This window comes from Dermacentor silvarum, chromosome 5 (assembly GCF_013339745.2).
Source record: "Dermacentor silvarum isolate Dsil-2018 chromosome 5, BIME_Dsil_1.4, whole genome shotgun sequence".
NCBI lineage: Eukaryota > Metazoa > Arthropoda > Arachnida > Ixodida > Ixodidae > Dermacentor > Dermacentor silvarum.
Window position 1 is genome coordinate 17816939 of NC_051158.1, and position 15373 is coordinate 17832311.

Sequence of the window (15373 nt, forward strand, 5' to 3'; positions counted from 1 at the left end):
CACCGAGTAGATTCATCTCCTCGCTCTCTGCTGCTCCGAGGAGGAGGAGGAGGAAGGTAACCGTGGACGGCGTTGCAGCGCGGCAACTCGGCGACGAGGGGCTGGAGAGTGTTTCTTGCGCGCACAGAGGCGCGTGCAGGCGCGTTTTGCTTGCCCACACGCCCTGTCGTGCGAGAAGCAGTCGTCACGCAACGGTGAAGGCGCGCGCGTTCGCAGCAGCTTTCGTGATGTGGAAGCGTCGTCGCGCCCCCTTGTGTGACTGCACACCCCGCATATCCCTCCTCTCCAAACCCTTTCCTCCACCAGAAGTCTCTGGTGGACGGGCTTTTATCTCGACGAAAAGTTCCTCTTGTAGAAGCTGCCGAACTGTATCGCTGCTATACGATTCCTCCTCGGCTGAGGAAAAAAAAGCGGCGAAACGAGTACGCCGAATTGGCGTTTTATTTTTTATTTTTTTCCTTCTTGATCCTGCTTGGCCCCAAAAGAAATAATAAGGAAATCGACCGCTATCTGATGAGCAGTACGCGAACAAGGCTTCTATTCCCCTCATCGGGGCAGTGTGTTCGTGGCATTCCTTCTGCAGGTCAGGGTTAACTCGGCGGTCGATCTTCCTTGAAGTGTCTCAGCGCCCCGATATAATCCCTTCGCCGAGACCTTTCGACGTCGTAGCATGCAATCCACGGTACATTGGGCAGCCCCCATATGTCGCTAGTGACACCCTTGCACTGACTATATGTCAAGTGGGTCACCGGTGACTTGTATCCTTGCGCGGAAACAGCCGCTGGCATTTCTTGACATTTTCTAGCGTCTGTGATCCTCTGGCTTTCGACATCAGTGCATGCTCCGTCCGTGTTACAATGGCCAGCCCCCAGAGGTCGCTGACTAGTACAAAGAGGCCGCTGTGGCTCATGTCTTTGGAGAAGCAGCTGGTATTCCTTGACATTTTACAGTGTCTGTTATCCTCTGGGTTTCGTGGTCGGAATATATTGCTTTCAAGATAACGTCAACTGCTCGACCATCTTGCAAATCACCAGCCCTTTACATGAACTCACTGTATTGTTGTTCTCAATCTACCACTTGTCGATAATGATTACTGTACTAATAATGACGTGGTCACACCTTTCGTAGAAGGCGGACGTGGATATTACGTCCTGCGGGCATTGGGGACAATGCGTCATCTATGCTTATATGCATGAACATTGTGCTCCCGAAAGGCGTACTCACGGTGATATAGCCGTCATAGTCGAACGAAACCGTTCGTAAGTTATCTTCAACAGAGAGGCTGAGCCAGTTTTCAGACGCACCGGTAAAACAGAACAGCGGTGGATGAGTATCGTGGTCGTTGTACGCTCTTCAACGAGCCCAATTGAACAGGTTTACGATTGCCAGATAACCGAAGAGGTCAGTTTGGCGGGCGAGGTTCAGCTTAGAATGGCTGTTGAATCAGTAATACTTCGTGGCACTAGCAGTGCGCCCCAAAGACGGGCACAGGCAACACCACCTAGATGGCACAAGGCACTCCGATCCATGACGTCATGCTACCTGGCCCGACAGACATAGAATCGAATGGGGATGCTCCGGAGTGAGTCGTGGTGATATTGACGTCACCGTTTTCGTCACGCCAGCCTGGGTAATGGAAATTTTGGGCCAGGCAGCGTGACGTCATTGATCGGAGTGAACAAGCATTGTGATATTTAGGTGGTGCTTGCACAGGGCACTAGATGAGACGACGTGAGAACCACTCACATCCAATGCAAGTTTTGATGCCGTTTGGGATGGTACTAGACAATGGAAATTTCTGCAGCAGTTTTGCATTTGTAACTGCTGTGTTGTTCCGGAGACTAGGCCATTGTCAACGCACGTGGTCGCAAGTGGCATGACCACACAGGATGATCAAATGGAGACGGGGCGAGGAACTTAGTCAGTGGTTAGATGGTGGGCGCTACAAGTGGCATGCACTGGGAAAGCGGAAAGTGACGAAAGCTTCAGTATTTTCTTCATCTGGGACCCCTGTCTATCTTGGATCGCATCGCGGCCTTATGCATGCATTCGGAATGCATTATACGCGTGTGTGTCGGGATGCCATATTGCGTATCGTGCAACTTCTCGCCTTTTGTCCACGTGTTCCAGCAAACTCCTGGTTAGACCACTCGAATGTTTGTGTGCCTTGAAGTTCATCATAACGAGATTCGACTTTGCACTGTGATGAAATAGCGTAACTCTAAGATGGCATGTAATTAACGTGCACGCATAAGGCTCTAGAAATGGTAAATTCGACATAGTTGATACGCGGGCGAACGACACACATAGTAGTGTGTAAAGTAGGCATACACGGCGCATACACTATGTGCCCATCACCACTTAGGTTCTTATGCACGTACAGGTGCATCTAGAGATTGAAGATCTACTAAGCACCGCATAAGGCGGCTTGTAAGATGAACACCAAAGCTGTTGTGTCCTCTTCTCTTCTCCTTAGATATTGCGTCCTGATGTGACCACACAATTTCCTCGCTATTGAGATATAGATAGCTGTTTATTGAAAATCAAAGTGTTAAGCTGGCGTACAGAGGCGTGCTCTTTTCTCTGCACATCACCTCAGAAAAAAAAAGTGCTTAGCACTGCTTTATTTCTTTCTCAAATTTTGAAGCCAGATCACATTTCATATTCCGGATCATTCAATACAACACTAGGCACTATTACTTGTGTGATTTGTCAAGAAAAAAAAAAAAAAAGAGAACTTGTCTTCGCCTGCGCCCCTCGGATGCACCCTCCAGGAGTAATGAAAACCAATCTCGAAGGCCCTGCTTTGCCGCTCAGCAAACCACGGAAGCGACAAGGCGATGTCATAGCCGCCATGTTTTGGACATCACTTACGCCGAAAGGCTTAGGTGAAGGCAACTCGCAAATTTTTTATTGTAAGTCCAGCAATTGTAACAGTGCAAAGTGTTATAGTGAAATATCTGGCCAGTAAAATGCGACCTTGCTAGTAAACTTGAGCCAGAAGCAGAGCAACGGTAAACGGGAAATGTTTTTTAATTGTGTGCAGTGGCCCTAGTTGACTGGCGGGCAGAAATAGAAAAGAGAGGTAAAGGTGTACGTCTTTCACCAAATCGTGCAGCCATTGATGAGTTCTCTTTTTACGTTTGCCTATTCCGTTCGAGTGACGTCCGTGTTCATCCCTCGCAGACCGGGCTTACGTGGGCGGTCGGCCACAGCCCAGCCGGCACCCGTCGCACCAGCACCACCATCACGCACACCACCTGGTGGGCCACCACCCGGCCTCCGTGGCCCACTCGCACCACCACCAGCCCTCGGTGGGGCACCACCAGCAACAGGCCAGCTGCTCGTCGAGCGGGGGCTCCGGCTCGAGCAGCGTGCACAGCGCCGCCTACCGGCCACAGGCGCCCCTGGTCAAGGGGCCGGCGCCGGGCAGCGCGGCCAGTGCGGCGCGGGCGCGCAGGCGAAGGATGAAGTGCCTCATCTCGCTGGGACTCATACTGCCCGCGCTGGCGGGAGTCATCGGTGAGTGGCCAGCTGGGCTGGCTGTACACGCGAGCTCTCTGCTTCCAGAATGACGAAGAGCCCGAGGATTTAGAGTGATCATTAAAGGGTCTCTTCCAGTGACCCCACTGGAAGTGACCCGCATGCGCCGTACCATAAACATATTTGATCATATGGGTTTATATGGGAACATACAGCTTTTCATACGGGATCTTGCATGAGATCAATCAACCAACTTCGGATGTCACAATTATCACCCTATTGCAAGGAAGGAAGGAGGAATAAGCGGAAAGACAGGGAGGTTAGTCACTTCTCAGACCGACTGGCTACCCTGTGTTGAGGAAAGGGATTAAGGAAATAAAATATAACAGAAAAGATATGTTCCAAAAAATAGAGGAAGGAAGTGCACACACACACACACACACAAAAAAAAAAAAAAGACCCATGCCCCGTACCATACTCACATATGATCATATGGGTTTATATGGGAACATACAGGTTTTCATACGGGATCCTATACAGGGTTCTATATATATTTTGAAAAATATTCAAATATCACGTATCTGGACAGGACCAAGGTAACGTTGTTTGCCGTCGCTTGGAGATACTCAGATTATTTTTTGCATTCGACTAATAGCATAATTAGTCTTAATTAATTAATCAACTTCTCAAATATTATAATTAGATGAAAAGTGTCAATGAGAAAATTGTAGAGCAACACGAAAAACTCCCCATGCAGCTTTCTGTTGCTTAATACGCGCTACATAAAAGTGTTTTTCTGAGCGTGAAAGAAGCCCGCGAATACACGCAAAGTGACTCGAGCGGCCAGTCGCGCGGCAATATTGTTGGCCGGATTTAAGATCTCGCTTTCACGAAGCAAGCATTTTCTTAAATGGATAGTGCCGCTTCAACTTCGTTATAGTGGAGTTTTACTTATGACTGGCGTCGAAGTCTTAAACCACTTGCGTTCGCGGGTCCGAGAACTCCACCGTAGCGCTATATATTTGCTTTATGCCCTTCGGAATCCCTTTGACAAAGCCCGTCTCCTCGGAGGAATGCATGATCAGTTCCCGACTATTCGTAAAGCCGACCTCTGCGCCTTTCACTGGCGGCAAACTCTCCTTTCTTGACCCCGTGAAACGGCGACCGCCAACGAGCGGCCGCTCATGCGGAGCGAATGTCACGGAGAGCTTGGCCGTATAGCAAAAGTAATGCCTCGCGCGATCGGCGACGTCCATATGGAGTAGCTTTATGCGTTTATTTATTCATTTCTCGGCATCTTTGCGGCGTCTTCTCGGGGGCTTTGCCGCCTCGATTGCGACAACGCCACAAGTCGTTGACCTTCTCCACCGCTGGCGCAGAGAAGAGGAAAGGCCGCATATATACGTCTGAGGGGTATTCATACAAATATTCCTCTACGGCAGTCTGGCACTGCCGTCGTTAGAGCGATCGTTCAACCGCGAAGGGAAGTATGCAGATCTTACTTCACTGCGCCAACGCGCTTGGTTGAGGGAGCAATTGTGCCCTCTGTAATGGTTTTAATGCGAAGCGTTCTATATATGCCTCCTTCCAGACACTTTGCGGAAGTTAGGTATAGGTAGATTTCTCCCTCACTACATTTCGAACCATCGAATCGAAGTTCTGCACACCAGTTAAATGCTGTAACAACTAGGCCACGATAGTGCGCATACTCCTCTCGTACCAAAGCTGACTTCGGAGATGATGATAGTGATCTATAGGAGGAAATGACGCTTTGGAGATCTTTGGCGCGTGCGTCACTTGCCGGTTTCTAATGTCCTTTCCTCGTGACAGCTAGCGCTTTGAGACGCTGTGTTAGACTGAACCGCGTTCGGGATCGGCCCACATTACCCAGTACTTTTCTCGTAACATCTAACACTATGTAGTAACTGTGCGACGTTGTAGCACTTTCACGATTAACGATCGTCAGGTTGATCCCATTTTAACAGTTCTTCGCCGGAGCACTAATGCCATTGTCGTTTTAACGTATAGACCACGTGCCACACACATAGGTATACGTACGACTATAGAGCACTTAGTCGCAGGTTAAGTAACAATTTGTGTATCTCCCGCTTACGCCCGTTACATACCTCTGCAGAAGGCAATAGTCGGCCTGTCCTATAAATGCGCGTCGAATGGATGTAGTAGGAATCGTGCCGTGATGATCACCGTCGTCATTGCCTTGCTGATTTCGTCACACAAACACACAACTACTCGATTTACACGAGTGCGTTGGTCCACCTCGTAAAGCTTTGCCGAACCCTAAACAATGCTGGATGGTTCGCAATATGATACGAGCATACACAGATTCCCATAGTGCGTGGGATCTGTGCCATTTTCTCGTACCTCATACCTTCTTTTTTTTAATCGCATCTTGCTTTTTACGCACGATGAAAGAAATGATTTCAGGTTTGAAGGGCATTCCACTAAAATAAATAGTTGATGGTTTAGTAACTGGTGCACGTGCGTTGATTATTATTATTTTTTTTGCTAGTGCTCGATTTCGATAGAATTGTTAATGTTGTCATGTTACCGCTTTCGTGCAACACGATCTTGCTGCATGCAAATGCTACTCAATCGATTAGGATTAGCATCTGTGTGGCGTGATGCTGAATGCATCGATATGCCAGAATTCGTTTACCTTACCCGGTGCGACGGCGCGGGAACTAAGGACGACCAAGAAAAACGGTAAACGACTCTGGGAGCGTCTTCACCTTGGCGAAGCCGGTGACATCACAGGCGTCGTCCGTAAACGAAGCGGACACGCGGGGTCACCAGCAGGGAGGCGTGGGTACACAAGTAAATAGAACGCGGAAAGAGCCGAGAGAACGCGATCCGCTGCGACCCGTGTCGCACTCGGGGTCTCCGGGAAAGTGTGTCGTTGCCATCGAAGGTGAACAGCGGCGCTGGGAAGCACACAGAAACGGGGGCGGAGGATATCTGCATGCCGCACGTACCTCCCTTCGAGACACCGACTCGGATTGCACTGACGCCCGAGGGTGGTTCCCGATGCCAACTTTCTGCGAGGAAATTTGCTTCCAACTTGACGTCGACGAAAGCGGATCCGGCCCTCCGAAAAATTCACAGGGTCTCTTATGTTATCCCTAAGACGCCTTGAACTCGAAAGCCGAAGTGCCGATGCATTAAAGACTGACACATGACGTACTCTCTTAGTCATCCACTTTAAACCTCCCTGCCTTTCCCACCCCGTTTATATCTCTCTCTCTCTTTTAAATCGCCGAGTCACCGCTCTTAGGTCATCCCTCTTATTTCGCTTTGTCATCACTCTTAATTCGCTTAGTCATCCACGCATGCCTAGCCACGCTTTAGCCCGCTCTAACGGCCTCTAACTCGCCTGAGGGGTCACGTGACTTGCTTGCACGATTTCATGTCGACGACGCGGTTTTCGCTCAAGGACGTTGAAGGTCGACTGAACGATGAGACATACAGGCGTATAAGGCTTTCGCCTTAGTAACGCTCGGCGCGTTTCGGCGGTGAGTCCCTCGCATTTTAAGACAGCGGCGTTTCGAAACAAAGTGATTTTTGCCCGTCAAGTTACCCAAATGGGCACAGGCGTCGCCCGGCCTGACACTCGTCTTTCTTCCGGGGTGAACTGTCCTCGGCAAATACGCCGTGGTGGGCGTAGTGGCTTTGGTATTGCGATCAGGGAACAAACGGGGATAGCCGTTATTCTAGTTCACATTAAGCGGAAGAATGGAGCTGGGCAGGTCATGTAATGCGTAGGAGGGATAGCCGGTGGTCCATTAAAGTTACAGAATGGATACCAAGAGAAGGGAAGCGCAGTCGAGGACGGCAGAAAACTAGGTGGGGTAATGAAATTAGGAAATTTGCAGGCGCAAAAGATTGCTATACTTAGCACGAAAGGATGAAGTGATAAACACAGATGTCGTTCGTTAAAGGCGCACTAACGACAACAGAAGAAAACAATGTGATGTCTGACTGTGTTGGCGTACTGCTGTGCTTGAGATATTGAAACGAAGGGAAGCGCTCGAGAGTGTGACGCCACAGCTAGTACTGCTCGGTTGTTTGTGGTGCGCACTTCTTCGAAGGCTCGCGCTGACATAAGCGAGAGAGAGAGACAGAAGAGAGAGATATAAGTATAAATTAAAGTCTGGGCCCTTAACCAGGACTGAGCCCGGTTGGCTATCCTGCATTGGAAAGGGGAACAGGGGAGGCAAATATTAAGAGAATAAGAGGAAGTCCAGTGTTGATGTCGTCGACGTACTGAAATTTATCTGCTCTGTGTCACAGACGGTAGCTCAGTCCGGTAGTCCGGAGAGCAAGATAAGTCTTAAGGGAAAGGCAGGGAAGTTAACCAGGCTGCGCCCTGTAGGCTACCCTGCACTGGGGAAGGGGGCCAGGGGATTGAAAGAGAAGAAGGAAGAGCAAGGAAAGCAGAAAGGCAGGGAGATAAACCAGAACAGGGAATCCGGTTTGCTACCCTAGTAAGGCATGCTGTTGGGCTAGTCGGTTCATTGATTCTGCAAATTGTTTAAACTGCGCGAAGAAGACAGGACGGGAACAGACAGGAACAGCGCTTTGTGTATGCGTCTATGTTTCTGTTCCCGTCCCGTCTTCTTCGCACAGTTTAAACAATTTGCAGAATTGCTACCCTACGCTGAGGGAGGAAGGAAGGAGAGTTATAAAGATAAGTAGATGAGAGAGAGAATCACATACTATCACAGTCGGCAATGATCACCGCACACTATACCACAATACCGTATCACGTGCAGCACAGCGAACATGAATTAAAAGCTGAAGCCGTTCTTGCAGCTTTGTTGTCCTACGAAATTGTAGCGGTGCTTTCGGCGCTCTCTGCTGCGATGGATTATGAGGTTGGCATTCCAAAATAGTTTGTTCCGACAATGGTCTGTGATCAACGAGCTAGAGCAGTCTCTGCCCACTGTAGCGAGCACAGCCACAAAGAATGTGTTAACGGGTATCCTGACGACCACATTCATCACACGTTGCGTTGTCAGCCATTCCAATGCGAAAAAAAAGTAAGCCTGGAGCGCCTTCGAGCAATTCGGTTTTCTTCGAAACCGGGCTTTAGCGACTGCCCTGGTCTGCAATGCTGTCGTATACGATTGGTCGGATGTCGGATCGCACGTGGAAACACAACGTGTTGACGTCTCTTTTAACTATTCTTCACATAGTCGGTGATTTGAAGATTGTTTGTAAAGCCACTTGGAATGCCTTCTGAGACTGAGACTGCCTGAAACCCTGCCAGTCTTACTTCACGTAATACGGTGCAGGTTAGCGCAGATACTGCTTCGTATTTTACGTGAAAATGCAATTTTTCTTGAAATTCATCTTCTGCCCTTTCAGTATCAGTTTTCTTATGCTTTTTTTTTTTCTTTCCGTCTGCGCTTATTATTGCCAAGGCGCCTATGCTGCGCTTTAGCGTTGTCCTTTGGGTCAGGCCCCATGGTGCTCTCAGGTCTAAGCAGTGATTGTCTCGTGTGTGTGTGTGTAAACTTTATTTAAAGAGGTCCGGAGGCTCGACTTAAGCCGAGGCGGGCCGCTCCCACGTTGGCACTGTCAGGCCAAGCCCTTCAGCGACATCATGGGCCCTCTGGACAGCCCTTAGTTGGCCTTGAAGCAATGGGCTTTGTATTCTTTTTTCCCATCGAGTCCATTCTTCCAGGAGGCTGGGAAGAGTAGCGGGGCCCCCCGCGAGCATATGTTTTATTTCAATGATGCCATTACATTCCATCCTAATCTCCCTCTCTGGATATATTTTGTTAATGTGGTACGGCGTGGGGTATGTACCCGTTTGCAATAAGCGCAGCGAGACTGCCTGAGCCCTGTTTAGCTTTTAGTGTGGCAATGGGAATTGCCTGCGTCCTAGATAGTAATGTTTGGTTATCTCATTATAAGTTAATAAATAATTGTCTCGTAGTCAAAATAATTTTTACGTTCAGCAATTGATTGGCTGCCGGAGAAACATAACTTTAACAAATCACTTTATTCTAAACGGGGTGCGTACTCAAACTCAGCGCCCTATGTTGAGTTTGTCCACTCCGAGAAACCACATACCCTTTCGCGAAACATACTATCGGCAACTATGGAACTCTACTGGAGCTGCAAGTTCAGCTATCACGGGAGTGAAGGTTAGCGCGTGAATTTGACTAAACTTCGTCCTACTGGCGTCTTCGAACGGATTGTGTGGCTTTGCAAATCGATCACTTCCAACAAAATGTTTCGTTATAAATACAGTTCGCAGGGGTCGCACGTGTTCGCAGGGACTAATTTCCATGCTATGTTGAGGAAACCACGAGTGCTTGGAAATTTAGAAAGATAAAAGCGTAATAAATAGCATCACAAGAAAGTTTGAAGTCGCGAGCAGGAAGCGTATGCAAATCCATGTGTACTTAACCATCATTCCCATGGTACCTGAGGGTGGTGGGGATGATGGTGATGATAATGATGATGATTTAAGGGCATCCCCTTTGAAATGGGGCGGCGACAAATAGTCACCTAGCCTGCTTGAGTTAATCAGGTATGCTATACATGTTCTTTATCTAGCATATTTTTATACATCTCCTTAATCTGCTTTTTTTTTTCTTTTTTTGAAATCTACCTTGTACTGCTGCATATGACTGGAACAGATCCGGTCGTATCAATCTCTTCCCTGCTTTCTTTCTACCAATACTCTAAACTTCACTTGCTTATCTCGACTGCTGACCGGTTGATTCCGTCCACTTTAAATCCAAGCGCTTCTGGAAGGATCACAGCGCCATAATTCATGTCTCTAGTGAATTTAGTAGGAAACTCTATGGGCCAGAAACTGTGAATGCTTACTATTTGCGGCGAGTACAGCAGAAGCCACTAGAAAGGTGTCTTGCGTGTTCAGGACGTGCGGGTTTGCGGCTTTATAAATATGCGATGCATGCGCCGACTTCGTCCACTTTATTTGCGCACGTTCTCCTATTCGTGGTCATCCATCAAAGTAGGCAACAAAGCGCTTTCCGGGTTTCCAGCTTTTTGGTCCGCTGGTTTCTTGTTCTGCCGTGATAGGGCGGCGGGCGTTGCGTGCTCCATTTTGATTCCGAGTCGCCACTTCCAGTAACACTCCGAGAAAGATTGGAATACGAAAATAAGGGAACTGACGAAAATCAAGCAGTGGCTCGGCGAGCGGCGTTTAAATGCATCGGGGTATACACTGGACTGCGTATGAAAAGAAGAATGTAACTGCAGCTTTATAAGACTTTATAAGCAGTCAAATAATACTGGTCCCAACAAGTGTCGCTACTGAACACCACTTTGAAGCGAAGCGATAACAACACAAAAGCCAAAAAGAAAGTGATGACGACTTGCAGCGTGGCGTAGTATGCCGTATTACGCGACTGTGCGTATTACGCTGCTGAACAAGCACAAATGACGCAATGACGTCGTAGTGCTCGAGACTTCAGAAAGCTGAAGGTTAAAAAAAAGAAAAAAGAACTATTTTAAAGCCAAATCTTTGGCTCTTTCGGCCGTTTTCGTGGTTGGTCGATGGTCGGACTCTGGAAGGAAATCGTCCTTTTGTTAGTTCGCTTGCTTGCTCGTTCGTTCGTTCCCTCCCGCTCGTTCTTTATTTCGTTCGTTCGTTCTTTCTTTAGTTCGTTCGTTCGTTCGTTTGTTCCCTCCCGCTCGTTCTTTATTTCGTTCATTCGTTCGTTCGTTCGTTCGTTCGTTCGTTCGTTCGTTCGTTCGTTCGTTCGTTCGTTCGTTCGTTCGTTCGTTCGTTCGTTCGTTTCGTTCGCACTATATTCGCTTAGTGGCAATCGCCCTCGATGGCTTCTGCCCAATTTCGGTTTTCCTACTCCACGTCTTTCTGGCTCTTCCTTGTTACTGCCACCACAGCAAAAGCCGCCGCACTCTCTAATCTGGCTTATTCTCGTCTCTCTCCCTTTAATACGGGATTCTCCCTCGCGTGACCTTTTCACATGAGGTACACTCCGCCTGCGGCAAGTGGACCCGGCAGGCAGCTACGCAAGGGCGCGTCAAACGCGAGGACGCGCAGTGGCATTGCGACGGCGCCGCTCTGCGCAACTTGAGGCGAAAAACACGGAGGTGCCGCCCCCTTTCCCCCGCATTTCCCTCCTCACCGCGGAATAAAAAAACGAAGCTCAAAATGTGAAACTGGAACGCAGAGTCGTCGGCCGGTTTTAGGATGTAGGTGAGCAGCGGCGCCGAGAGCGTCGTCTGCTATCTATCGCGCCCGGTGGTGGTGACCGCTCTCCAGCAGATCGTCTGCTACTGAACGGCTAGGAAGGAGCATGGCGATGCAATCCAAGCACCAAATCCGTGCACCGCTGTAGAAACAGCAATGTGTGTGCGCCGCTGGGGATATTTCGGAGATTGTCAAATTCCGCGATATTCTGTCGAACGTGCCACCTTGTCAGTTGTGATTGGCTGACAAGGCTGCCACGGCCTCCTTGATTGGCTCAAAATGCCAATGAGGTGAAACCCGACAATCATGACGCAATTTAACGGTGTCTCGAATAACAGCCCCTGGTCATAAGCGAGATCAGCTAACACATGTGATTTGGCGCTCTTTGTGATGGGGGGGCTATATTTTCTCGCATGGCCGTCTGCCATTACTGTCGTCTGGCCGTCTGCTAATGTCAGCCGTCTGCTAACACTGTATGTTCCCCTACATTGTTTTCACTATGGGACCTCCTCCTGCACGATATCATACCCACCACTGTACATGCATTTTACCAGCCTAAACTTGAAACTTCAAACGCACACGAACTGGAACACTGGCGAACTGATCAACTGTGCTTCGACGTGTGTAGGAGTAAATCATGACGACGATGCTACTACGATAGGTCACCAACTCGGCCAAGTATTCGCTTTACCAACAGTAAATGATTTAATGGTGTTTGCACGTAGATTATCGTGCAAAAAATCAATAAACCATAGGTGTGATAAGCTTACGTTATGCACCAGAACGTTGATATATCTCACAGGTCTTATTTTTGAATCATGGGAGCTGCCATGTCGGAAGTACTTTACTTGGCTGCTAAATATGAACACTTCCTGGTACTTCGACGCGGTGACGCTAAGTTAACACAGCTCGTCATAGCCAGTCGCGCAAAGAATTCTTTCTTTCTTTTTTTTTTTCACAGTGCATGGCGAAGCACTACTTATCACCAAATTGAAGAAAGCACTGCGACACTTCGGCACGTTTTGCAGCATCGTCTGCTTACACCCTGCCCGACATCAGACGACGTAAACTCCGCTATTCTTCCTCAGCAGAGGAGTAAGGTGCAATGCGGTATGCGCGCGTTTCCGAATGGCTGACGCTACCCGCGCCCCTTGCAGCGCTGCACACATTTAGTGGAGCACGGTGTAAGGAATAAGAGAGAACATATAGGGAGAGACCTAAACAACGACGGCTGGCAGAGTGGTCGGGAGAGGAGAGGTCTCACTCGCTCGCAGGCGACCATTTATCAATCAGCGAATCAAGGTTGCGGGTCGCTCAACTCAATTGGGAGCGCTTTTCGGGCTTCTGCGCGCCGAAAGCAGAGTGCAAGTGAGAACCGTGTACTGTAGGGACGCGCTCGAGGCATGCCTTATATCAACGTCGTCGACCTACAACCGCAAGGCGCGACGTAGGTGACGACGCGATCTTCGGCAAACTCGCCACGGCTACCCCGAAGCGAAGCAATCGTACGCGCGTTTCGGACGGCCCGCGAAATCGAAAACGCGAAGGATTGAGTATAGACGAAGAACGATTTGATGTCATTGGCGAGTGGTGCCGGCGAGACGAGCGCCCGCTGCCGAAAATAGAAGCTCGTGGAATGCGCCTGCCCGGTCTATCCGAAAGTGTGTCCTCCCGCTGTCATGTCTGATTCGTCTCTATGCGAGTAATGAGCCATCGAAACGCTGATCGCGTCCTCTTCTGCGTGTGTCAGAGCATGCTTGCTTACGACATAAGCGCTTATGCAGAAGTTAATCGTAATTGGTGAGATCAATATGGTCGAGTGAAGTAATTAGAAGGCTTGACTTCACTTCGGCTATCAATCGTGTTGGCAGCCGACACTCTGCGAAAAATGAACGTCGCTTCGGATTTTGCGGTTTGAAGAAAAGGAAGAACTGTAGGCGGTTCCGCTCTAAATGTTTCTGAGGAAAAGAAGCAAGAAATTGCTAGAATGCTCGGCGTGTACAAATAGTCATAGGCGTATGAAATAAGGCTTTTGATGTCTGAAAGTAGTCATTTGTACATGCATGGTCTGATAACGTATATTAAACAATAAACTTCAGTGAAAACTTAGTCATATCCCGGACTGCATGCATATGACTGCGGTACAACTGCACATGGACAGGAAAGTTAAGTTGTGTCGCCAATCCAGAGACAAATAGTCGTATACGTAAAGTGATATTCGCACACATTGCAGTCACATGTCAAGTACACAGGGTGAGCATCCACCATGCAAAGTTGTTGTATGTTGGGAAACAGCTCCAACAATACTATGGCACAGAGGCACACGAAGAAACGTGGGCAGCTTGCACTAGTGGTCCAAGGCTGGAGTAAACAGCGGAGCTGGTGATCGACCTAGCTTCTTCCAGGTTTTACTAGGCTTGGCTCAGTTTTGCTAGGAAATGCTAAGTGCTGCTCGGCACGGTATTCCGAATCGGCTCGCCGCCGACGCGCAGATTCTCGCTTGGCCGCGCGACGCGCTTCAAGATGAGCGGCTTCTTCTTCGGGGGTCCGGATCTTCTTTGGTCGTCCCATGTCAAGGGTACATGTACTCTCCCCAGAGTCAACGATAATTCTGCCGCCGTCGCGGCGGCTCCGAGCTTTAGCTCCCCGGTGACGTCACAGCTAAGCTGCTCCTCCACACTTGCCGGGGCGTGTCTGGTCGAAACCTGCCGAGTCGACGCCAGAGGCGCCTGCTGCAGTCACGGACACCACGCGCGTTCGGCGCGAACGCGGGCAAACGGGAAAACGTGAACGGCGTCGGCAGCAGCTCTGCACGTTGCCTCGTTGGTGCTGCTACAATTTCTTTTTCTCTCTCTCTCTCTCTCGTTTTCATTTTCTCTTTCTCTCTCCCGAGCCTAGCGCGCCCCGCACGCATGCTCTCCTGCCCTCTCCTTAATGTGCCATGTCAAGGCAACATGTGCACGGTGCGGAGAGGAGGCGAAGCACACGCCGTTCCGCGAGGTGGTTGCTAGGCAACCCAGGGGACTAATCGCTCGGTGAGGTTTTTTTTTTTTTTTGATTCAGCAGATACATTACGCCCGGTTTGAACAGCTCCACTCTTAAAACTGCCAGGAGCAGCTATAGCGAACACGTCTCCCCTGAATACCTGACAAAGCATGCGCTTATCCAAAATGAAACTTATTCTTTCTAGGTTCCGGACATTACGCCACGTCGTCGTCATTTTCAACGCAGTTTTGATGCCAGAGAAGCTCTTTATGTGTAGAAAAAACAGACAGTATAAAATGCGTATCAAGAATGTGTCGTCTTATATAGCGCGGGCTAGTGCGTGAAAAGCAAGTCCCGGGACTCGAGAGAGTCTCAAACAAAGCCACAAACGGGCACGGCTGGCATGACGCTGATGTTTCCAGTAACGCCGTCTGGCAAAACCACACGTTGGGTGTATGAAGTACAAAACCAAAGGCACACGAAAACTGCATGAAGAGTCTATTGGCCCAGTGTAGACTAGTGGACAATTTCTCTGCGACAACGAGGCAGACGACAGACCTGTATGCGTTTGTCAACAGATACTTCTCAGAAGCATGCTCTGTTTACCCCGCGGAATGCTTTTAAACACGGGTGTACAGAAAAGCAGATGCCTGACAGATAGTGTCAGCCGTCTGTCTCCACATTCTGTGA

General features: G+C 49.2%; 1 protein-coding gene across 1 annotated transcript in view; it reads left to right on the top strand.

Annotated features, from left to right (window-relative positions):
- The window catches only part of LOC119453974 (uncharacterized), a 100474-nt gene that overhangs the window by 39041 nt on the left and 46060 nt on the right, over positions 1-15373 (top strand). Inside the window, exon 2 of the mRNA XM_049667452.1 lies at positions 3187-3522. Within this exon, the coding sequence (XP_049523409.1) occupies positions 3187-3522 (336 nt within the window). The remainder of the gene's footprint in view (positions 1-3186; positions 3523-15373) is intronic.